The sequence below is a fragment of the Cnephaeus nilssonii genome (assembly GCF_951640355.1).
Source record: "Cnephaeus nilssonii genome assembly, chromosome: 7".
NCBI lineage: Eukaryota > Metazoa > Chordata > Mammalia > Chiroptera > Vespertilionidae > Cnephaeus > Cnephaeus nilssonii.
This window is the reverse complement of record NC_137078.1, coordinates 22,129,686-22,156,141: the sequence shown is the minus strand read 5'-3', so window position 1 is coordinate 22,156,141 and position 26,456 is coordinate 22,129,686. Positions and strand designations below refer to the sequence as shown.

Below are 26,456 nucleotides of genomic sequence, written 5' to 3'. Positions count from 1 at the left end.
CAGACATCCCCCAAGAGCTCCTGGACTGCGAGAGGTGTAGGCCGGGCTAAGGGACCCCCTGAGTGCATGAATGTTGTGCACCGGGCCTCTAGTTTTTAAAATAAAAATAAATAGTATCTACTTAATAAGTTTTTTTGAATGCTAAATAAGTTAATAAATATAATGCTCTTAGAACCAGTGCCTTTCACACAGTATTAAATGTATGTGAACATGGGCTAATTTGCATGGCAAGTGTAAATAATAAATTACCAGTTATTATTATTACTAAGTATGCCTTGAGATTATCTTTTTAAAAAATATATATATTTTATTGATTTTTTGACAGAGAGGAAGGGAGAGTTAGAAACATTGATGAGAGAGAAACATCAATCAGCTGCCTCCTGCACACCTCCTACTGGGGATGTGCCCACAACCAAGGTACAGTACATGCCCTTGATCGGAATCAAACCTGGGACCCTTGAGTCCGCAGGCCGACGCTCTGTCCACTGAGCCAAACCAGTTAGGGCGCCTTGAGATTATCTTATCTCTAAAAGTTTTGATCATTTCCCTTCCAAAAAAAACCCCAAAAAACAAATATAAAAGCTAGTTAATTTAGGACCCCAAGGTTAATTAGGGTTTTCTTTGGATTTATTTTTAACTAAGTTTTTTTAATGTATTTAATTTACCTGATCTTTTCCCAGGCAAATCAACTATTTTTAACATATTTTTACTGAGAAGATGTTTTGCTAAAACCGTAACTTACTAAATATCTATTTTTAAAAAGTCACTGGTGTCATTCTGCAGATTTGTGCTGTTACTTGTTTTTTCCTGCTTAGCTCAGGGTAAATCTATTACTTACATATGTTTTTGTCTGTGTGTTGCTGCTTCCACTTTTATGCTCTTAGCCAAGCTTATCACCTGCCAGTGGTCATCTATTTCTGTTCATAACACAACACCATATATACTTAAGATGTCTATGGACATACGTTTTCATGGTAATAGAAAGGAGCTGTGGAGTTCAACAATTTCTTTCAGGCTATGTCAACATCGGCTAATTTGCATTACAACTGTAAACTTAACTGTTTAACGGTAGGATGTACATTGGTAATTTGATGAAATGCATGGTAAGGGAAGATATGATCTCATTGGTTTGTGATGGTTATTATAGGGCTAAGTTATAATTTGTGAGTTAAGTTTTTTAGTTTTAAAACAATCGTAAATTTGAGGTGGGGAATTCTGCTCCCCATGAAGGTATTGTTATAGTATGACTGAAAGGTTAGCCCAGCTGGCGTGGCTCAGTGGTTGAGCCTGGACCTATGAACCAGGAGGTCATGGTTCGATTCGCGGTCAGGGCACATGTCTGGGTTGCAGGCTCATCCCCAGTAGGGGGCGTGCAGGAGGCAGCCGATCAGTGATTCTCTCTCATCATTGATGTTTCTATCTCTCTGTCCCTCTCCCTTTCTCTCTGAAATCAATGAAAATATATTTAAAAAAGAGATTAATGGCATAAGTTTGTATTTTGTGGAACATATCTAACTAGAACATCTGAATAATGATTTTAGAGTATTGTTTCTCATACAGTCTTTTTGGGGATTGTGGAGACTGGTCTCACTCACTCTCTTCGAGTGCTTTTTGACCAGCTATTTCAGCTTCTGTCTTTATTCATATTCTGTGGTTTTATGGGCTTATTTTGCACAAGCTAGCTTTCAAGGTTAATTGTGTCTTGGGCAAGGGACAAGGGAGGTGATTATGAGTGAAGGACAGACACCTTCTGGGATCAAAATTGAGGGATAGCTAACTTAAGATGTTTAAAGCTATTACCTAACAGATTTTCTAAGATGTCAGCAATGGTATGGGGTTATATTTCTTTCTTTTTTTTTAAAAAAGAAAGAAAATACAACTAGAGACTAGATATTTCTCATGCTGTAATTGATCAAAGAAATTTATAGGTCAGCATTTATATAGGATACATGATATGTCACAGAACAAAATTGTAAATTCTTTAAGAATGCTCTTTTGCCAATTCAATCTAATTGTAAAATTGCATTTAAAAATATACTCGGTGATACAGATGCTTCTTTTAAAAAATTTTTTTTTTATTGATATCGGAGAGGAAGGGAGAGGGAGAGAGAGAGAGAAACACCAATGATAAGAGAGAATCATTGATCGGCTGCCTCCTGCACGCCCCCCACTGGGGATCGAGTCTGCATCCCAGGCATGTGCCCTTGACCAGAATCAAACCTGGGACCCTTCAGTCCATAGGCCAACGCTCTATCCACTGAGCCAAACTGGCTAGGGCCAGATGCTTCTTTTTTAAAAAGCAGGCCATTTTGCAAAATAGTATTGTTTATAAATTTTATAAATGATACGCAAATTTAGATTAATAAAATTAAGATCATATTCTCATCATGTTCTTCAAATGCAACCTTTTTTTTTCTTCTCTTAAAAATACAGTCTACCCTAAAATACTTTAAGTTTCCTAAAGGACTGCTAGGTTCAGTGGTTTAGATTCTGAAATTTTATTGGAACTACTACTGTGTGAAGAGTTCCATGACTAGCTTGGCCTGTTTTGCATATTGGATTAATTGTGATGACCAGTAAGTCTTTAATTACTTGTACTCATGGACGCAGAAATGTATATATTATTCTATAAACCATATTTGTTCCTGAATTATTTGTTAAGATTCTCATTTGGATATCTCATTTGATTTTTTTTTTCCTTTCTGTTTTTTATGAAGGTCATGGCAAAACCCCGAAAGATGCAGCATCAGTTCGTGCCACACATCCAATACCAGCAGCCTGTGGGATTTATTATTTCGAAGTAAAAATTGTCAGCAAGGGAAGAGATGGGTAAGTGTAAATTGTGGTGAGAAAAATTGTTTGCTATTCTTGGGTAATTATTTTTGTTTTAATTAATAATGTTTATATTAACCAAGTTTCTCTGGTAGGTTTGTCATTAAAATGAAGAATTGGAATCCTATCTAATAAAGAGGAAATATGCTTATTGACCCTCATGCCATCACAAAGATGGCGGCACCCACAGCCAATAAGGAGGGAATATGCTAATTGACTGCCCCGCCCTCAAAGATGGCGGCATCCAGTCCTCTCAGCCCCCCAGCTGCCCAGGGCCTGCCCAAGGTGCAGGCAAACCTCGAATGGCAGCTGCCCAGCCGCCCAGGGCCGCCCCAGGCTCAGGTAACCAGGGCTGACCGAGCTTGTGCTGCTGGCAGTGGCAGCAGCAGAGGTGTGATGGGGTGTCGCCTTCCCCTGATCGCCGGGTCGCCTTCTGCCCCTGAGGGCTCCCGCACTGTGAGAGAGGGCAGGCCGGGCTGAGGGACCCCCCTCCAGTCCACTGGGCCTCTAGTTAAATAATAGAGATAGTGAGTAATTTTTCCAGGCCTTTTCTTACACTGTATCTTTCTGAGTTGAGAGAGCCAAGTTCAAATAGGCACGATTGTAATAATTTCTAACCCTACTGCTGCATATTTAGTAAGCCAGTTCTTTTTGTACTCAAATTATATCCTTAACCCCATAATGCTGGTGTTGTGCAGGATGATTTCCAGGGTTCTCTTTTCCTTTCACACTACATAGTCTACCTTTGCCATGATCTTGACTTTATATTTTCATGACTGCAAATACCCTGATGAATTTCAAATCTAAACTACATCTCAGGCTGTTCCCCTGAGCTCTGGACCAATATCTAACCAGATGTTAGCATTTGAATACTCCACAGGCACTTAAATTTAGCTTGTCTAAAATCTTTTTCTCAATGCTAGCTTGGTTAGTTGTTTCACCTAGTGCTAGAAAGTCGAGGAACTTCTTGGTTTTACTATCTTTGTCCATCTCTGAAGCCTCTACCTTAATCAGGTCTTGGTAATTTATCCCCTAAATTCCTGAGGTTGTTGGTTCATTGGTTTCCTAGTTGCTCCCTGTTCTTCTTTTTCTTTTTTTTAAAAATACCCAAGGATATTTTTCCATCCATTTTTAGACAGAGAAAAATATCAGTGTGAAAGAAACATATCATTTAGTTGCTTCCTTCAGGTACCCCGATCAGGGCCTGGGCTGAGGAGGAGCCTGCAGTCAAGGTATGTGCCCTTGACCAGAATCGAACCTGGGACCTTTCGATCCGCAGGCTCATGCTCTATCCACTGAGCCAAACCGGCTAGGGCTCTCTGTTTTCTTATTTCATTCTATAACTAGAAACCCGTTGCACGAAGTTTCGTGCAATAGACTTTCACCTGGCTGCCGGCACCAGTTTTCCGCCAGCAGCAGTTTTCCTCTGACCACCCGCCGATCAGAGCGCCTCCCGCCATCGCGATCGGCCACCCCGAGAGGAACTCCGATCCAGGAGGCGCTCCGATCGGCGGGTGGCCAGAGGAAAACTGCTGCTGGCGGAAAACTGCTGCCAGCAGCCACGCAATCGGCCACCACCAGCGTCTTCCACAGCGTCGGCCGTTTAGTCTGGCGGTAGGCCGTTTAGTCTGGCGGTAGGAGCGGGGCGCGGGGACTCGCGAGTCCCCGCCCCCCGCTCCTACCGCCAGCCAATCGGCCACCCTGAGTCCCGCCCCCCACGCCTCCAGCCGGCCCAATCGTGGGCGTAGCAGAGTGATGCAATTTGCATATTGCCTTTTTATTATGTAGGATTGTTGTTAGTGTTCTTTTTAATACGAAATTGAATTGTGACTGTCCCCTTCTTGAAATCATTTAGTACACCTGTTGCTTTGAGGATAGAATCTAAAACTTTGTTACCAAGCAAGGGCTCACTCCCTGACAAAGGTAGAAGCCAATACTATGGCACCAGATTTTAAGAAAAGAAAAAAGCTTTATTGAGCGGTAAATTGGTAAGGAGACAGGAGGCAGAGCTAAAATCTGTCTCCCTCATCCAGGCTTGGGGTGAGATTTAAGCGGTTAAAGGGAACAGGCTGGTATGCACAAGTGCTGAAGGCAGGTTTCTGTAGAAGGGCTTTGGGTCATTCATATGAGATAAGGTAGGGACTTCAGGCAACGGATTTTCTGGACAATGGAGACTTTACTTCTGCAAGCCTTCAGGCTTTGCTTTTGGTGGAGGTTGGGTGGACAACCTCTGGGTGTGATTGGAGGTCAAAATTCCTATACTCGGGCTTCTCGAGAATGACTTGTGGTTTTGTTTTGTTGTCTCTGAAAAAGAACTCAGTATCTTGTTAGAAACAGGATAGGGCCAGTTTGAGCTAGTTCTATTATTACAGCTTCTTAGGGTCTTTCATGAAGATAAACTCCTTTCTAATTTTTCAGGCTTATCTCTTCGTTGTCAGGTTTTTTCCCCCTCTCTTTTTTTCCCCAATTGTAAAATTAGTTATATTTTAAATATAGCAAAATTTATCATTTATCATTTTTAGCGTGTAGTTCTGTGAGTTTTGACAGATGTGTATGGTCATTTCACTACCACCACAATCAATATATAGAACAGTTTCATTACCCCCACCCCTCAAATACCCCTCCATTCCCCTTTATAGACAGTTCTGCCCTATCTCCAGCCCCTGGCAATTGCTGATTGGTTTTCTGTTTCTATAGTTTGCCATTTCTGAAATGGTTTAAAAATGGCATCATACAGTTCTTGGTTTATCTTTCTATTATTTCCTTTTGAAAATATAAGTAAATATTGCCACAGAAAACTCTGAACGTGTATCAGATAACTGGTGACACTAGTTGCTTTTATAGATAGGGGAAGTGGTTAGCTTCTGAACAGAGGAAATTTTTTTTAAGAGGGGTATTCTTTTATTTTTTATTTATCTTATTGATTTTTTACAGAGAGGAAGGGAGAGGGGTAGAGAGTTAGAAACATCGATGAGAGAGAAACATTGATCAGCTGCCTCCTGCACACCACCCTACTGGGGATGTGCCCGCAACCAAGGTACATGCACTTGACCGGAATTGAACCTGGGACCCCTCAGTCCGCAGGCTGATGCTCTATCCACTGAGCCAAACCGGTCAGGGCCATAGAGGAAACTTGTTCCAGTTATGTCCCAATTAATTAATTATCTGCCTAGATTTAGTGGGACATACGCAGGTGACCAGGGGTCAGCAATAACGGCCTATCCCATGGTACTTCAATGTCTAGACAGTTGAGCCGAACCGGAACACATGAACACCTAAGACAGAATTAGTATGCAATCACACAAGGTTTATTTACCTATTCCTAGTGGGTCCTAGGCTCCGGCAAAGGCCACCCGGTGATGCACACCGAAAGACGGACGACGATGAAGACGGAGACAGACAGGCGGCTGCAGTTGGTTCAGGCTCGCACAGCAGAGCAGTCAGTCAGAGGCTCGTCTGATGGAGCGACGCAGAGTTCTCCTGTTATCAGGCAGGAGACGTTGACTGAAGAAGGTCTGGTGCTTATATAGCCGGGAGTAAACAACTTGTGTCTTTATCAAGTGTGCCTTATGCTAGGAGCAGGGCGTTTACACTTTAAGGGCTTAGGGCGTTTACATCAAGATAGTGGGGTGTTCACCATGTTTATAACGTTTTGGAAGTTACAGAGTATTGGGGTCTCCACACAGCAAACATTTCACGCAATAATCATTTCCACATTAGAGGGGTTTCCTTATGACCATAACATTATAACAAAATTTTAAACATTTTTGTCACTTTTGAATTTTGTGTGTGTTTTTTTATAACATAGTTTATTTTCTTTGCTATTTTAGAGGTTAGTATATTTTTACGTTTAGAAAGTTACTTTTATACTAATACCTGCAGGCCCCTCCTTTTAAGATATTCTCTTTTTGTGAGCAGTAACAACCTCTTCACATTCCCTTCCCTCTTCCCTGGTATCTATATTTTTGGCATTTAAAAATTTATTATTGATTTACATGCAGTAAAATTCACTTTTTTGGGATGGCGTGTATAGTTCTGTGAGTTTTGACAAGTAAAATACAATCATGTAATAACTACCACAGTCAAGATGTGGAACAGTTCCCTCACCTCCCAAAATCCCCTTTTGTTGCCCTTTTGTAATGAAATCCTCCTCCCACCCCTAACTCCTGGCAACCACTTATTTGTTTTCTATTTCTATAGTTTTTCCCTTTGAAACCACAATGTCATATAAATGGAAATGTCACATAAATGTAACCGTTTAAGTATGGTGTTTTTTCACTTAATTTGATGCATTTGAGATTCATTTTAGGTAGTCCAGTCTATCAATATTTCATTCTTTTTTTGGTAAAGTCTCCCCGTCTCCATTTTGTTAATTGTATTATATCTATCTGTTGTAAAAGAACATCTCTTACCTCATCATTTAATGTTAGTTCTAAATTCAATATGTTCAACATCACCACCAGATCTTGTCCCAAAACTTCTCTTGGTGTATTTTGGTTGTCTGAAGCTCACTCTTTAACCAGAGAGCTCAGGAAGAGCTCATGGGAGACAATATTATTTCAGTCCTTTTTGGTTCATAACTTGTTTGTCACCATTACACCGTTACATTTGAAGGTTCGATTGGGTATAAAATCCATGCCTTACATTTTCTTGTGAGCTCCATGGACTTGGATATGAAGTATTGTCAAAGTCTTACGCTTTTCCTCTTACATGAAACTGGGTATTTTGCTTACATGCTGAAAAGATTTTTCCTTTTTTTTAAAAAGTACCATTACTTGAGTATGTCTTGTCATTAACCTTCATGTATGGCCTTAAATAATAGGGCTAAGTCTTTTATTTCAGAAAATTTTTCTTTTATGAGTTTTCAGTATTTGTCCTGTTTCATTACAAAGGTTTCTTTTGGGGAGGGAGTGGGGTTGGGGGTGGTCTCCAAATGTGAGTTAGATCTTCTTTGCCTAACTTCTATATCATTTGCTCACAAAATCTTTTTCTTTTCTTCTTTATTTGTTTATTTTAAAAATTTCCTCCATTCTGTTTTTTCTTGTGAGGTTTGTTCCACTCTTGTGTTGCATTTAGTTTGTCTTTATTTTTGATATAACTTTTAGTTCTTACATGATGCAAATAAAAACACTATTTTCCCACTTATTTAAATTAAAAATTGGAGACTTCCTATGAAAAAGGCTTTAAGATCTAATTATATTTTAAGTTATAACACTTGTGAAGAAAAATATTGCTGAAAACCAAACAGTGAAATACATCTCAATCTTCATAGTTTTATAGGTATATGTCACTAAGTATGATGGAAAGCACCTGTAAAATTTATAGTTGAAATTTGAAGCAGTTTCTTGCTAACTTATTTGTATGATTTGGAATTGCTGCTATTCATTGTTCATTAATTTTGTAGGGACATGATGAAAAATAAAAGGATTTTAAATACGGATTATTGCAATGTGTAGAATTTTATTAAATAAAAATTTTATTTTATTAGAGTCATAAATTAGTGCCTATGAGGTGAAAAGTAGGATTTGTTTTATATGTGTAATGTGATAAGTTCTTTTTTTTACACTATATTTAACACTATAACAAGCTACTTTGAAAAGTCAGGAAACCAAGTTATGTTTATTTGTTGTTACTAACTACAGATGAGATTATTTGACAAAGAGTTTTTAGAGGAACTCTCACCCTAGTAGTGTGCTTTTGTTGACCTTAGAGTTTTATTATCTTAATTATTACTTAAAAGGCAAGATAAATGAATAGGTACTTGAAGTCCATTTTAGTATTTTGTATTTATATACTCCTTGAGAGGTAATGGGAGAATTGTGGAACTGACGGTTTGATGCATATTGTTGTGGACTTTCTAGATGCAAGAAGTAGAGCTTGTCAATTTTTGTTTTCTGTGATCCTTCTGCTTTGGGAGGAATGCGGGCAGGTGCAGTATAGGGAGAGATAAGTGGCTGCTTTGCTGTCAGCATAGAATTAGAATTGTAACGAAATTTTGTGTCACAGACAAGAAATCAAAATGTTCTAGGTTCGAATAGTAGTATTGAAAAAAAGAATTTTCATTTTCTGTTACTTCCATTGTAAATTATTTACCTCAATTCTGTTGGCTCAGATAATTAGTACTTTGTAATATTTTGGATATGCTTATTCTTTTTTTAAAATTTAATCTTCATTGTTCAGATTATTACAATTGTTCCTCTTTTTTCCCCCCATAGCTCCCCTCCACCCGGTTCCCACCCCACCCCTTGCCCTTACCTCCCCCTCCCCCACTGTCCTCATCCATAGGTCTACGATTTTTGTCCAGTCTTTTCCCGCACCCCCCACACCCTTTTCCCCCTGAGAATTGTCAGTACACTCCCTTTCCATGCCCCTGATTCTATTATATTCACCAGTTTATTCTGTTCATCATATTTTTAATTCACTTGATTTTTAGATTCACTTGTTGATAGATATGTATTTGTTGTTCATAATTTTTATCTTTACCTTTTTCTTCTTCCTCCTCTTCTTAAAGAACACCTTTCAGCATTTCATATAATACTGGTTTGGTGTTGATGAACTCCTTTAGCTTTTTCTTACCTGTGAAGCTCTTTATCTGACCTTCAATTCTGAATGATAGCTTTGCTGGGTAGAGTAATCTTGGTTGTAGTTTCTTGCTATTCATCACTTTGAATATTTCTTGCCATTCCCGTCTGGCCTGCATAGTTTCTGTTGAGAAATCAGCTGACAATCGTATGGGTGCTCCCTTGAAGGTAATTAACTGTTTTTCTCTTGCTGCTTTTAATATTCTCTCTTTGTCTTTTGATCTTGGCATTTTAATTATGATGTGTCTTGGTGTGGTCCTCTTTGGATTCCTTTTGTTTGGGGTTCTGTGCGCTTCCTGGACTTGTAAGTCTGTTTCTTTCACTAGGTGGGGGAAGTTTTCAGTCATTATTTCTTCAAATAGGTTTCAGTATCTTGCGCTCTCTCTTTTTTTCTGGCACCCCCATAGTTCGGATGTTGGTACGCTTGAAGTTGTCCTAGAGGTTCCTTACACTATCTTCAAATTTTTGGATTCTTTTTTCTTTTTGCTTTTCCAGTTAGTGTTTTTTGCTTCTTTGTATTTCAAATCTTTGACTTGATTCTTGCGATCCTCTAGTCTGCTGTTAGGTCTCTGTATAATATTTTTTATATCAGTCAGTGTATGCTTAATTTCTAGTTGGTCCTTTTTCATATCCTCAAGGGTCTCGCTAAAATTTATCGGCCTTTTCTAGGAAATTCTTGAAAAACTTTATAACCATGGTTTTGAACTCTATATCCAGTCGTTTGCTTTCCTCCATTTCTTTCGTTTGTGATCTGTTTCTTTGTCTCCGCATTCTCGCTGCTTCCCTGAGTTGGTAGGGTGGCTTTGTGTGCTAGGTGTCCTATAGGGCCCAGTGGCTCAACCTCCCCAGTTACCTGAGGTGGACACTCTTGGTGCACCCCTTTGTGGACTGTGTGCACCGCCTTGTTGTAGTTCAGTTTTGATTGTTGTTGGTATCAGTGGGAGGAATTGACCTCCAGGCCAATTGGCTGTGAGGATCAGCTGTGTCTATGCTGGGAGAACTTCTGTGCTGGAGACACCCTTATGAGATGAGACTTGCAAAAGTGCAAAAGCCTCTGTGCTCAGCTTGGATGGGGCGGAGTCTCAGGGCAGAGCAGACAGCCTTGGCTTCCCGTCAGCCCTGCCCTATGAGGCCCCTGGGTCTCAGTGCCCCTCGGTAATCGCTGCAAGCACCTCTGAGAGAAAGCCGCCCTCGAGTTTCGCCTGCTGCCAGACAGTCCAGTTTCTCCCCAAATGAGTCTGGGCTCCCAGATTCTCGCCCGCAACTGGAGTTCAGCACAGTCGGGAACTTCGTCTCCCTCCCGCTAGAAAAAGCCAGCGGCGCACGCAGCAGTCAGTCCTCTATGCGCGCACTTGCGCGCGCGCCTCCAGACCTCTGCCTTTCGCGGCTCCCCTGAGTTTCCGTGTGCTTTTCTCTTTTCCTGACAGTCCAGATTCCCCCCGTATGAGTCTGGGTCCCCAGGGTTTCGCCCGGAAATGGGGTTCAGTGCAGTTGGAACTGGGGTTCAGTGCAGTCGGGAGCTTCCGTCTCCCTCCCGCTAGAGAAAGCCAGCCAGGCACTCAGCCACCAGTCCTCTCCGTGCGTGCATCTTCATACCTCAGCCTTTTGGAGCTCCTCTGAGTCTCTGTGTGCTTTTCTCTTTCCTTCTAGTTGTAGAATTTCCACTCAGCCAGCTTTCCTATGGTTCTGAATGATGTTCATTTTGTCTTTTAGTTGTAGTTTTGATATTGTTGTGCGAGGCAGCAGTTTAGGTGTTTATCTATGCCGCCATCTTGGTTTCTCCTTGGATATGCATATTCTTGAATTTTGTATACTAACAGTGGCTGTTCTATGAATGCACATGTTGGATGTGATATGATAAAGTTGTTGTGGCCAGGAGGAAATAAGAATGAGACTAGGAAGGAAGTTTGTTATACTCACAGGGGTCATGAATGCCACTCAGTGTCACAGGGAAAGCATAAGGCTTTGGACAGGTGGCAGAAGACAGGAATGAGAGGGAGGCCTAGGCCAGTGTTTTTGGGGTTCCCAAGGGAAAAGCAAGGCAGGACAGGGTAAACAGTTTAGGTTTGGCATCCTACATAATAAAAGCCTAATATGCTAAGTGTCTGACTGTTCAACCAGTTGCTATGATGCGCACTGACCACCAGGGGACAGACGCTCCAACTGGTAGGTTAGCTTGCTGCTGGGGTCCAGCCGATTAGGACTGGGTGAGATGGGCTGGACATTCCCTGAAGCCCTCTTGTGGTCTGTCCCCGGCCGGCCAACCTCTTGCAGTCCCTCCCCTGCTGGCCAGCCCTATCAGCCCTGATCAGGACTGGGCGAGACGGGCTGGACAAGCTGTGGAGTCCTCCTGCGGCCCTTCCCCGGCCGGCCAACCTCCCGTGGTCCCTCCCCGGCTGGCCAGCCGGCCCCAATCGGCCCCATTCGGCCCTGATCGTCGGCCAGGCTGAGGGACCCCACCTGTGCACGAATTTGTGTACTGGGCCTCTAGTGTTTTAATAATTCCAGTGGGGTTTGGGCTATAGGAGTGGTCTCTAATTGTCTGGTACCTGACCCTGGGCAAGGGAAATACTGGCTTGTGTGCATCTGTCTGTGAGGTAGATAAGGAGATGGCTGGGGCTGTTGACTTGGAATTGGTTGGCTTGTATATGAGAGAGATGTTTCTGGCCAAGTCCTTTGCTATTTTATTTTTTAAAGAAAAGGCTAGCCTTGGGATGAGCAGTCTCTCACTGGCCATAAAGCTTTTTAAGATGTCTAAATATCATATAAAATACAGCAAATAAAATACATTACTAGTACAGTGGTCTGGTAAAGTTTTATCTTCTTACTTTGTCATATTTCTGATGTGTTCGTGATCTTTCCTAACCTTAGTTCTCTAGACAATTGCTTTCTTTTGGTTTACTTTATAAGTTCTTAAAGTTTTTTGGTTAGTGATTGCTTTTTTCTTTTAACCCTGAAATATGCATATTTTAAAAACCTGTTTGAAATATTTTTACAGGAGCATCTGCAACTCTGATGAAATGTTTTTGGTTTAGTTAAATGTGAATCACTGTTTGGTATATATCAGCAGTCCACTTTCAATGTTTGATTGAACAGTTATATGTTCCCTCTTCCACATAAAGAAGAAATGGGTGTAAGAATAAAAAAGGAATGTTAAAAAAGACAATCAAATTTGAAAATTACTGTCAGAGTTAAAAAGACTTTATTGCAAAAAATGTAAATACATTGTCTTGGAAATCTTTTGATCATAGTACACATTTTTTTTTTTTTTTTTTTGCTTGTTGATTTGTCTCATTCAACATCACACTTTTTCTGTTTTGCTAAAATTTCTTCTTTCATTGGGAGAGGGGTCAACCAAAGAATTGATAATGCTATCCAACACATGAATTAGTAGTCACTTCTTTTGTTGTGTGTTTTTTTTCTTTATTGATTAAGGTATTACATATGTGTCCTTACCCCTCCATTTCCCCCCACACCCCCCACTCATGCCCTCACCCCCCTGGTGTCTGTGTCCATTGGTTAGGCTCATATGCATGCATACAAGTCCTTTGGTTGAACTCTCCCCCATACCCCCACCCTCCCCTACCTTTCCTCTGAGGTTTGACGGTCTGATCGATGCTTCTTTGTCTCTGGATCTGTTTTTGTTCATCAGTTGATGTTCATTATATTCCACAAATGACTGAGATCATGTGATATTTATCTTTCTCTGACTGGCTTATTTCGCTTAGCATAATGCTCTCCAGTTCCATCTGTGCTGTTGCAAATGGTAAGAATTCCTTCTTTTTTACAGCAGCATAGTATTCCATTGTGTAAATGTACCACCGGGTTTTAATCCACTCATCTGCTAATGGGCACTTAGGCTGTTTCCAAATCTTAGCTATTGTAAATTGTACCACTATGAACATAGGGGTGCATATATCCTTTCTGATTGGTCTTTCTGATTTCTTGGGATATATTCCTAGAAGTGGGATCACTGGGTCAAATGGGAGTTCCATTTTTAGTTTTTTGAGGAAACTCTATACTGTCTTCCACAGTGGCTGCACCAGTCTGCATTCCCACCAGCAGTGCACGAGGGTTCCTTTTTGTTCATATCCTCGTCAGCACTTGTCATTTGTTGATTTGTTGATGATATCCATTCTGACAGGTGTGAGTTGGTACTTCATTGTCATTTTGATTTGCATCTCTCAGATGATTAGTGACTTTGAGCATGTTTTCATATGTCTCTTAGCCTTCTGTATGTCCTATTTTGAAAAGCATCTTTTAAGTTTATTTGCCCATTTTTTGATTGGATTGTTTAGCTTCCTTTTGTTAAGTTGTATGAGTTCCCTATAGATTTTGGAGATTAACACGGTAAGTGCCATGTCAGTCACCGGTGACTGAAATGGAAAGGAAGACAAAACAGGCTTGGCGCTTAACATGTTAAACCCTTGTCAGATATGTTGGGGAAAATTGGACAGATACATGCAAAAACATGAAACTAGACCACCAACTTACACCATACACAAAAATAAACTCAAAATGGATAAAGGACTTAAATATAAGATGGGAAACCATAAAAATATTAGAGGAATTCACAGGCAGCAAAATCTCAAGACATATGCCGAAGCAATATCTTCACCGATACAGCTCCTAGGGCAATGGAAACTAAAGAGAAAATAAACAAATCAGACTACATCAAAATAAAAAGCTTCTGTACAGCAAAGGAAACCATAAACAAAACAACAAGAAAGCCCACTGCATGGGAGAACATGTTTGCCAATGTTACCAGTATCACTGATAAGGGATTAATCTCCAACATTTACAGGGAACTCATACAACTTAACAAAAGGAAGATTAACAGCCCAATCAAAAAATGGGCAACAGACAAAAATAGATACTTTTCGAAAGAGGACATAAGGAAGGCCAAGAGACATATGAAAACATGCTCAAAGTCACTAATAATCTGAGACATGCAAATCAAAACGTCACTTCTTTTATATTTGCCATAGCTTGGTAAACTTTTAGTTTGATAGGTGGGAAGAATGATGTGGTCACCAAAGGATTTACAAATGATTTGCAAATTGTTATGTTACCATTTTGTAGTATAGTATGCATTTGGCTTTACATGTAGCTTTGCAGTCTGGCTTTATACTTGGTTGTTACCCACTATTTTATACCCCCAGGTCTATTCTTGTCACTGTATAGATCATTATGAGGGCTGAGATTTATATAATATAAAAATGGGAATACTGCGAGAACTTAAGTGGAGATATAAAACCAAACTGATAGCTAGCTTAAATACATTAAGTCTATCACATGTAAACCAATCTGTCAACCAGGAATTTTATCTTTTATGGAAAAACTGCCTTATGGCCAATTAGTTGTGTGGTGAAGATGTTTGTGGAGGAAATACTGGACTCAAAGTGATCTACACTAATAAAAGAGAAAGATGCAAATTGCCCGTACCTTCGCGATGCCCACCAGCCAATCAGGAGTGAGTATGCAAATTAACCCATCAAAGATGGAGGGTTAATTTGCACACGCAGGCACCTAGGGGGTGGGGCAGGACGCAGGCGTTTCACACCGCCCCAGCCGCTCCGGACGTCTGGGCTGGAGTGAAGGCAGAAAGGCGCCTTCGGCCGGAGCGAAGGTGGTGCCAGCAGCCAGGGAAAGGAAGGCCCATTCTTGCACGAATCTTTGGGCATCGGGCATCTATTGTGTGTGTGTGTGTGTGTGTGTGTGTGTATCTACACTAATAAAAGAGCAACATGCAAATTGACCGTCCCTCCGCTACACCCACCAGCCAATCAGGAGTGAGTATGCAAATTAACCCAACAAAGATGGCGGTGGCCATGGAGCTGGAGTGAGCAGGAGGCTTGGGTTGCCCCTGGCGACAGAGGAAGCCAAGCTTCCCACCTGCTTTGGCCGCCGCTGAAAGTGGCTGGAAAAAAAAAAAAAGGAGGAGCTGGGAGCCTGGGTTGCCGGGCGGTGTGGCCAGCCTGAAAATGGCCCTCAGCCCCTTACCCAGGCTGGCCACACCCCCATGGGGTGAGGGTCCCCGCTGGTGTCTTGGTCAGCCTGCAAACAGCCATCAGCCCCTCACCGAGGCTGGCCATGCCCCCCCAGTGGGGACCCTCACCCCATGGGGGTGTGGCCAGCCTATAAACCACCACAGGCTCCTCGCCCAGGCCACCCCATGCCCCAAGGGAACCCCCACCCTAGATTCAGGAAACCATTCGGGGCAAACCAGGCGGCCCCCACCCGTGCACCAGTCCTCTATACTAATAAAAGGGTAATATGCTAATTAGACTGGGAGACCTTCTAGGAGACCTTTCGGACGTTCTTCTGGACAAAGCCATAGTGGCGGGGCCGAGGTAGAGGCGGTTAGAGGCCAAGAGGGGAGGGCAGTTGTGGGTGATCAGGCCAGGATGGGACGGCAGTTGTGGGTGATCAGGCTGTGGGGGGGGGGGCAGTTGAGGGTGATCAGGCCAACGGGGGGGCAGTTGGGGGTGAGCCGACCATCAGGGGAGCCAGTTGGGGGCAAGCAGGCTGTCAGTGGGGGTCAGTTGGGGGTGATCAGGACAGCGGGGGGTGCAGTTTGGAGTGAGCAGACCAGCAGGGGGGGCAGTTGGGGATGAGCAGACTAGTGGGGAGGAAAGGTGGGAGCGAGCAGGCCAGCAGGGGGGGGGCAGTTGGGGCGAGCACACTGGCACAGAGGGAAGTTGGGGGTGATCAGGCTGGCGGTGGGGCATTTGGGGGCGAGCAGGTCGGCAGCGGGGGGCAGTTGGGGGTGAGCAGGCCGGCAGGCAGAGTGGTTAGGGGCAATCAGGCAGGCAGGCAGGTGAGCAGTGAGGAACCAGCAGTCCCGGATTGCGAGAGGGATGTCTGACTGCCGGTTTAGGCCCGATCCCTGTAATCCAGCAGTAGGACATCCTTCGAGGGGTCCCAGATTGGAGATGGTGCAGGCCAGGCTGAGGGACAACACCCCCCCCCTCCGTGCACGAATTTCGTGCACTGGGCCACTAGTGTGTGTGTGTGTTTGTATATATGTATATATATGTATATGTATATATACACACACACACAAATATATATATATATATATATGTATATATATATATACATATATATGTGTATATATATATATATATATATATATATATAGAGAGAGAGAGAGAGAGAGAGAGAGAAAGAGAGAGAGAGAGAGAGATCAGTGTATCTTATAGCAATAATTATCTCTTGGTACTTTAAAAAATATGTTTTTATTACTTTTAGAGAGAAGAAAGTTGAGAGAGAAAGAGAGATAGAAACATGAATGATGAGAATCATTGATCAGCTGCCTCCTGCACACCCCCTACTGGGGATGGAGCCTGCAACCCCACCATGTGCCCTGACTGGGAATCGAGCAGATGACCTTCTGGTTCTTGGGTCAGTGCTCAACCTCTGACCCACACAAGCTGGGCTCTTTTGGTACTCTTAATTTATGTGTCATGTCATTGTATTCATGACGGCATTCCACAGAAATAAAGGATTATTTAAAAAGATATTAAGTAATTTAAGCCCTGTAAGACAAAAAGATCCCTCTTGTATCTTGAGTTACATGAAGAAATTATTCAGAATTTGAATTTTTAAAATAAAAGATCAATTAAGGAGTTAGATAGATGACCATTATGCCCTTTAGATGAATGCTTACTGAGAAGCTAACATTTAGTATAATTTGAAATTTTCTTTATTTCTAAAATTTATAAATGTGTTAAGTAATCATAGTCATAAAACCGCTTGAGTTTCAAATAAGGTACTGGTTAAATGAATTCTCTTGTAAATTAAAAGCTAACCAATCCTATTTTGTGAGCTAGGATAAAAATGTCTAGCTTACCAGTCTTTTTGAAATTGCTAAAAATTGAATTATTTTATATCTACCTTCCATATTATCCTTTTGGAAAACATTGTCAGTTTATATTTCTAACAAATGCACAAGATATTTTACCACATGCTTTCCTCGTTATAATCTTTTATCTTTACAATTTATTAAATACTATTTTTATAGCAGTACTTATAATTACCATGAAGGTTTGTTTTGTTTTTAAAGCTTTGGGGGTTCTAGCAGGGCCTGGCTAAAGTTTGATGGCTTCTCAGTTGCAGGGCTCTCTCTTCTTGTAGCCCTTCAGTTTGCATAGTGGACTGGGCCTGCGTGGAGACTTCTTAAGATGGGGGCCGAAGTGCCACATAATTTAAATATATGCATGTACAGTGATTTACTATTCCACATATAGGCTAGCCCTGTTTTTTTTTTTTAATTTCTTTATTGATTAAGGTGTCACATATTTGTCCTCATCCCCCCATTCCCATCCCCACCCCTCCCCACGGATGCCCCCACCCCCCTGTTGTCCCCAACCATTGGTTAGGCTTGTATGCATGCACACAAGTCCTTTGGTTGATCTCTCCCCCCTACCCCGACCATCCCTCTGAGGCCCAACAGTCCGATAGATGCCTCCTTGTTTCTGGGTCTGTTCTTGTTCATCAGTCTATGTTGTTCATCATTTCCCCTAGATGAGTGAGATCATGTGTTACTAGAAATATACTTATAAGAACCGAATGTGAGACAAGCAATAATAGTTATGCTGACAGGCAAATGAATCAGTCTGTAGTAAGTTTCTTTCTGGACCAACAGTTCTTTTGAGACCCGATTTCAATGTCCACCAGTTCCTTATGTGTACATATCGGCACTGACTTTTCAGCTCTGGATGGTGGACAAATGGTGGTAATGCAGGTCCGACTCCCTCTGGTTTGGTCTCGCCCGGGCCCAGGGGCGCGGCTTCACCCGGACTCAGGGGCGCGCGGCCTCACCCGGACCTGGGACCCAGCATCACCCAGGCCCCGGGGCGCGTGGCCTCACCTGGACCCAGGTATGCATGGCCTCACCTGGTCCCGGGATCCAGCCTCACCCGGACCCAGGGGCGCGTGGCCTCACCCGGACCCGGGACCCAGCCTCACCCGGATCCAGGGGCGCACGGCCTCACCTGGACCAGGGATCCAGCTTCACCCGGACCCTGGGGCGCGTGGCCTCATCCGGACACGGACGCGTGGCCTCTCCCGGACCCAGGGGCGCGGCCTCACCCAGACCCGGGACCCAGCCTCACCCGGATCCAGAGGCGCATGGCCTCACCTGGACCCGGGATCCAGCTTCACCCGGACCCTGGGACGCGTGGCCTCACCCGGACCCGGGACCCAGCCTCACCCGGATCCAGAGGCGCACAGCCTCACCTGGACCCGGGATCCAGCTATACCCGGACCCAGGGGCGCATGGCCTCACCCGGACCCAGGGGCACGTGGCCTCTCCTGGACCCAGGGGCACGGCCTCACCCAGACCCGGGACCCAGCCTTACCCGGATCCAGGGGCGCATGGCATCACCCGGACCCGGGGTCCAGCTACACCCGGACCCAGGGGCGCGTGGCCTCACCTGGACCCAGGGGTGCGTGGCCTCTCCCGGACCCAGGGACGCGTGGCCTCACCTGGACCCAGGGGCGCATGGCCTCACCTGGACCCAGGGGTGCGTGGCCTCACCTGGACCCAGGGGCGCATGGCCTCACCCGGACCTGGGATCCAGCTACACCCGGACCCAGGGGCGCGTGTCCTCACCCGGACCCGGGACCCAGCCTCACCCGGACCCAGGGGCGCATGGCCTCACCCGGACCCGGGATCCAGCTACACCCGGACCCAGGGGCGCGGCCTCACCCGGACCCGGGACCCATCCTCACCCAGATCCAGGAGCGCACGGCCTCACCTGGACCCGGGATCCAGCTTCCCCAGGACCCAGGTGCGCGTGGCCTCACCCAGACCCCGGGGCGCTTGGCCTCTCTCAGACCCAGGGGCGCACGGTCTCGCCCTGACCCGGGGGCGCACGGCCTCACCCGGACCCGGGACCCAGCCTCACCCGGATCCAGGAGCGCATGGCTTCACCCGGACCCCGGGGCGCGTGGCATCTCCGGGACCCAGGGGCTCACGGCCTCACCCGAACCCAGGATCCAGCTTCACCCGGACGCAGGGGTACGCGGCCTCGCCCGGACCTGGGGGCGCACGGCCTCACCCAGACCCGGGATCCAGCGGGGCTTCGTCTTCTTGATCCCAATTCCTGTCTGTCAATTCCCTCTCAGCAATTCCTTCGGCTATTTTCTCAAAGCTCTGGGGCGGCTGCCGCGGAACTCGCTGGGCGGCGGGTTCGGCGAAGCTCCGGTGCGCCCGGTGCGCGGCGGTGGGCTGGTCCAAGGTCGCTGCGGCGGCACTCGGGTCTGCAGCGGCGACCAGTCGCCGGGCAAGCGCACCTGGATCCGGGACCCAGCTGGGCCTCGTCTTCCCGATCCCAACTCCCATCGGTCATCTCCCTCTCAGCATCTCCTCCGGCCATCGTTCTGGATGGTGTCTGCTCTGTTTTCCAGTTGTAGTTTCAAAATTGTTGTGGTAGGCAACAACCAGGCGTCTGCCCTATGCTGCCATCTTGGTCCTCCTGAAGATTCCCAAGTAACCCTATAAATGTGGTTCTGAACACTGTGTCGTCCATTAGATTACCTTCCTTCATCCCTTCTATTCGTGACCTGCCTCGGTTTCTTCATGTTTTGGCTGCCTCCCTATAGCTCAGCTTCCCCAGTCTCCCTAGGTGGTCGCTCTTGATACCCCCCTTTGTAGGTTGAGTGCAAAGTCTTGGTGTTGTTCAGCCTTGATTGCTGTTGGTACACTGAGAGGATTTGACCTCCAGTCCAATTGGCTGTGAGGATCAGCTGTGTCTATGCCGGGAGACAGCCTTATTCAACTAGACTTGCAAAATTGTAAAAGCCTCTGTGCTCAGCTTGGATGGGGCGGAGTTTCAGGGTGGAGCCTACAGCCTTGGCTTCCCGTCAGCCCCGCCCTATGAGGTTCCTGTGTCTCAGTGTTCCTCTGTACTCCCTGCAAACACCTCTGAGAAAAAAGCGCCCTGGAGTTTCGCCGGCTGCCAAACAGTCTAGTCTCTCCCCCAATGAATCTGCATTCCCAGATTCTCGCCCAGAACTGGGTTTCCGTGTAGTCGGAACTGGGGCTCACCGCAGTCTGGCTCCTTTGTCTCTTTCCTACCAGGGCGATTCAGCGGCACAGTCAACAGACTTTCCTCTGCGCGCATTTCCGTGTGCGCCTCCGGTGCTCTGCCTTTTGCCGCTTCTCTGCATTTCCGCCTTACAGCCCAGATTCCCCCAGTATAAGCCTGGCTTTCCAGGGTCTTGCCCCGAACTGGGGTTCAGTACAGTCGCAACTGGGGTTCAGCACGGTCCGGAGCTTTTGTCTCCTTCCCACTAGGGCAATTCAGCGGCACAGGCAACAGTCTGTCCTCTGCGCGCATTCATGCGCGCACCTCCGGAGCTCTGCCTTTCGCCGCTCCTCTGTGCCTCTGCCCCACAGCCCAGAGTCCCCCAGCATGAGCCTGGCTTCCCAGGGTTTCGCCCGGAGCTGGGGTTCAGTGCAGTCGGAGCTGGGGTTCAGCGCAATCTGGAGCTTTTATCTCCTTCCTGCTAGAGAATGCCAGCCAGGCCGTCAGCCGCCCCTTCCTCTCCGGCTCCGTCCTCCCCGCACGCGCGCGCTAGTGTCTCCGCCCGTGTCTCCATACCTCAGGCTTTTACGGCTCCTCTGATTTTCCCTGTGGTTTTCTCTTTCCTTCTAGTTGTGGGCATTTCAGTCAGCCAGCTTTCCTGTGGTTCTGGATGATGTCCGTTTTGACTTTTAGTTGTATTTTTGAAATTGTTGTGCCAGGCTGTATGTTAGGTGTTTAACCTATGCCGCCATCTTGGTTTCTAGCCCTGGTTTTTATATAACATAAACAACACTGTATTAAATGTTCTTGTAGATAAGTTTTGCATATATCCATGGTTACTTTCTTTGGGCTATATTAAGTGAAAAATGGTTTGCTAGTTTTTAAAAAAAATGTTTTTATTGATTTAGAGGGAGAGATAGAAACATTGATGAGAGAGAAACATCATCGATTGCCTCTTTCATGCCCCCTACTGGGGATCAAGCCTGCACCCCGGGCATGTGTCCTGACCGGGAATTGAACTGGTGACTTCTTGGTGGATGGGTTGATGCTCAATCAGTGAGCCACACCAGCCAGGCTGGTTTGCCATTTTGAGTAGAATTTCTTTGATTACTAGTGAGGTCACATATTTTTCATGTTTACTTTGATGTGTGACATTTTTATTGGAGTATTCCTTTTTTAAAATTTATTTTAAATTAACATAAAGTTCACCTTTTTTGTTTGTCTGATTCTATGAGTTTTGACTAATGCATAGAGTCCTGCAACCACCACCACAATCAAGTTACAAAATAATTTCTCACTCCCCTAAGTTTCCTAAAAGGGAATGCCCCTTCATTAATTTTTCCTACACTTGTCACTTCTGACAACCACATTCTTCTTCCCTAAAGCTTTTCTTTTTCAAAACTGACATATAAAAGGATCTTTCTAGTATGTAACCTTTTGAGACTGACTTTTTAAATTTAGCATTATACATTTGAGATTAATACATGTTGATGCTTGTACCAGTAGTTTATTGCTTTTCATTACTGAGTAGTATCCATTGTAAGGATGTACCACAATTTCTTTATCCCCTCACCAGTTGAAGGACTGGGTTGTTTCCAGATTATGTTGATCATGAGTTTGGATTTCTAGAAAAATTAAATAGTACAGAGAGCTCCTGTATATCCTTCTCCCCCACAGTTTCCCCTATTTATATCCTGCATTAGTATGGTACATTTTTATAATTTTTGGACCAATATTGATACCAAATTTATGACAAAAGTCCATAGATTACATTATGGTTCACTGTGTGTTGAGTAGTATTGTGGGTTTTGGCATATGCCAAATGTCATGTATCTGCTATTATAGTTTCATACAGAATGGTTTCATTGCCCTAAAAATCCTCTATGGTCCACCTATTCCTCCCTCTCCCCATTTCCCTCTACCCTTCATCTTCAAACTAGTAACCACTGATGTTTTGTACTGCCTCCATAATTTGATAATTGGAATTATATAGTATGTAACCTTTTTAGACTGGTTTCTTTCACTTGGCAATATGCATTTAAGATTTCTGTGTTCCGTCATGCCTTGATAGATCCTTTTTATCAGAGAGTAATACACCATTGTATGGATGTACCACTGTTTTATCCTATTGAGGAACATCTTGGTTATTTCTAGTTTTTGACAGTTATGAGTGAAGCTCCCATAAACATTCATGTGCAGGTTTTTGTGTGAACATGTCTTCAGCTCACTTGAGTAAATACCTAGAAGCATGATTGCTGGGTCATATGGCAAGACTCTGTTTAACTTTATAAGAAACTGCTAACTGTCTTCCAAAGTGGCTTTACCATTTTGCATTCTTACCAGCAATTAATGAAAATTTCTGTTGCTCCTCACTAATAATTGGTATGTCAGGTTTTTTATTCTTTTAAAAAACCATTATAATAGGTTTGTAGTGGTATTTTATCATTGTTTTAATTTGCCAATTCCCTAATGACATAGGATACTTAAGCATCTTTTCATGTGCTTATTTGCCATTTTGTAGATCTTCTTTGCTGAAGTATCTGTTCAGATTTTTTGTCCACTTTTTAGTTATTGTGCAAATATTTTCTCGCAATATATGGGTAGGTTTCATTCTCTCAACTGTCTTGAAGAGCAGAAGTTTTTAATTTTAATGAAGTCCAACTTTCCATTTTTTTTTTTTCACAGATCTTGCTTTCCGTTTTGTATCTAAAAAGTCATAGCTGAATCTAAGGTTACCTAAAATTTTTTTAAACATTTTATAATTTTGAGTTTTCTATTTAGGTCTCTAGTTCATTTTGAGTTAATTTTTGTGAGCGATGTAATAAGGTCTCTGTCTATACTCACTTTTTCAAGTAGATGTCTATTTGTTCAATACCATCTATTGAAAATTCTTTTCTCCATTGAATAGGCTTTGCTCCTTTGTCAAAAATCAGTTAACTATATTTTTGTGTGTCTATTTCTGGGCTTTCTGTTCTGTTTCATTGATCTATTTGTCTATTTTTTTTCTAAATGTGGTCTTTAAATACTGTAGATTTATAGTATGTATGCTTGAAGTTGGGTAGTGTCAGTTCTTCAGCTTTATTTTTCTTTAGCATTGTGTTTGCTATTTTGGATCTTTTATTTTTTTTCATATAAACTTTAGAACAGCTTGTTGATATCCATAAAATAGCTTGCTTGGGATTTGATTGGGATTATGTTGTATCAGCAGATCAAACCAACATCTTAACCGTATTGAGTTATCTTGTTCACAAATGTGGAATCTCTCTCCATTTATTTAGTTCTTCACTTTTTAAATCAGTTTTATAGTTTCATCATATAAATCTTGTACATATTTTGTTAACAATATACCTTTTTCCTTTTTCATGGTGCTAATGTAAATGACACAATTTTTTAAATTTCAAATTCAGATTGCTCATTACTAATATGTAGTGATTGACTCTCCCCCACACACACACACTTCCTGTTGAATTTATTGGGGTGACACTGGTTAACAAAATTATTCAGGTGTAGGGTGCACAATTCCACTAGTGATTGACTTTTTCAAATTAACCTTGTATCCTACAAACTTGCTATATAATCCCTTATTAGTTCCAAGAGCGCTTTGTCAGTTCTTTGGAATTTTCTACATAGACATTCTTATCAGCTGCAAAAATCAGACAGTTTTATTTCTTCCTTTGCAATCTGTAATTCTTTTATTTATTTTTCTTGTCTCCTTGAGTTACTAGGACTTCCATTATGGTGTTGAATAGGAGGGGTGAGAAGAGACATCTTTTCTTTGTTCCCAGGAAAAGTATCTAGTTTCTCACCATTAAGTATGATGTTAACTGTAAGTTTTCTGTAGATGTTCTTTGTTAAGATGAGAAAGTTTCCCTCTATTTCTACTTTACTCAGAGTTTTAATCATGAATAAGCGTGTTAGACTTTGTCAAGTGCTTTTCCTGCTTCTATTATTATAATCAGGATTTTTCTTCTTTGGCCTGTTGATGAAATAAATTATATTAATTGATTTTTAAATTTGAACCAGCTTTGCATGTGTGAGATAAATCCCACTTGGTTGTAGTGTGTACTTCTTTTTGTACATTGTTGGATTTGATATGCTTTGTTGTGGATTTTTTACATTTATGTTCAAGAGAGATACTGGTCTATAGTTGTTTATGTTTTGTTTTGTAATATTCCTTTGGTATTTTCTAGCCATCTTTTTTTGATTTTTGGTTTAATTCAATTGTGGTCTGAGCATATTTTGTATTATTTCAATTTTTAAAATATCTTAAGATTTGTCTTGTGACCCAGAATGCGGTGGTCCATCTTGGTGAATATTTTTGTGAGCTTGAGAATAATGTGTATTCTGCTGCTGTTGGATGAAGTATTCTATAAATTTCATGAAATCCAGTTAATTGATAATGCTATTGAGTTTGCCTGTATTCTTGCTAGTTTTCTTCCTGCTTTGTCTGGGAGATAATGATGCAGGTTTTTTGGTGTCTCCAGTTATAATAGTGGATGTAACTGTTACTCCTTAAAATTCTATCAGTTTTTGCCTCACATCTTTTGACACTTCGTTATAAGGCACATAAATATTAAGGATTGTTGTGTTATCTTCGAGATTTGACCTTTTATTATTAAGTAAATCTCTTTATCCCTGATAATTTTCCTTGTTCTGAAGTCTGATTTGTTTGAAATTAGTATAGCTAGTCCAGCTTTCTTTTGATTAGTGTTAGCATGGTGTGCCTTTCTCCATCCCTTTACTTTTATCTGTATCTTTATATTTAAAGTTGACTTCTTGTAGACAACATATATCTGAGGCTTGTTTTTTATCCACTCTTTCAGTTTCATTTAATTGGTGTTTTAAACCTTTTTGATTCAAAGTGGCTGTTGTTTATAGTTGGGTTGTTATCAACCCTATTTGAAACTATTCTCTATTCATTGCATTTGTTCCTTGATGCTTTTCCTTTTTTAATCTTGTTTTCTTCCTTCTCTGGTTTTAATTGAGCACTTTATAATTGCATTTTCTCTTCTATCTTAATATATCAGTTATACTTATTTTTAAATTTTATTGGTCATTGCCCTGGAGTTTGCGATAGACCAATTTCAACTAATACAAGTCTATTTTCAAATAATACTTTACCACTTTAGAGGCAATGTAGGTGCTTTATAACAGTCTAGAGGCCCAGTGCATGAAATTCGTGCACTGTTAGGGTCCCTAGCAGCTGCCGGCTGCCAGCTGGGTACTCTTTCCCTTCCCCCTGCCACCGCTGGCCGGGGCCTTCCTTCCTTCCCCCGGCTGCCTGCCAGTGCCAGAGCCTCCTTCCCTCCCCCTGGCCACCTGCTGCCACTGGGCTGGGGCCTCCCTCCCTTTCCCTGGCCAGCCTGCCCCCTCGTCGAACTCCCAGAAGAACTCCGGTTGAGGGGACAATTTGCATACTATGCTTTTATTATATAGTATTATAACCAACTTCTTCCTTCTGTCCTTTATAATATTGCTCTTATTCATTTCACATATTAGTAAACTAACATTGATTGTTACTGTTATTTTTTAAACAATTATCTGAGCTCAATTCAGAATAAGAAAATTAAAAGATTTTATCTTTATTTTATCAGTCATCATGCAGTTATGCCAATGGAACCTCTTCCTTTCTTTATGTAGAACTGAGTTTCTCATATATGTCTTTTTCTTTTCTCGGAAGAACTTTTAATACTTCTTGTAAGGCAGGTCTATTGGCAACAAATTCACTCAGTTTTTGTTTATCTGATAAAGTCTATTTCTTCTTAACTTTTGAAGGAAAATTTTCCTGGATATCTAATTATAGATTGGTAGTTTTTTTATTTCAATACTCAGATAATTCACTCCAGTCTTTTTTTTTTTTTTTTGCTTGCATGGTTTCTAAAGAGAAGTCTGACATAATTCTTCCTCTTCTTTCATATAAGTAAGGTGTGTTTGTTTGTTTGTTGTATGTGTGTCCTTCAGCTTATTTCAGGATTTTCTGTTTGACTTTTGCAATTTGAATATTATA

At 42.7% G+C, this 26,456-nt stretch overlaps 1 protein-coding gene across 1 annotated transcript in view; it reads left to right on the top strand.

Moving 5' to 3' along the window:
* RANBP9 (RAN binding protein 9) overlaps window positions 1–26,456 on the top strand; it is a 100,276-nt gene that overhangs the window by 16,410 nt on the left and 57,410 nt on the right. Inside the window, exon 2 of the mRNA XM_079776259.1 lies at window positions 2,718–2,829. Within this exon, the coding sequence (XP_079632385.1) occupies window positions 2,718–2,829 (112 nt within the window). The remainder of the gene's footprint in view (window positions 1–2,717; window positions 2,830–26,456) is intronic.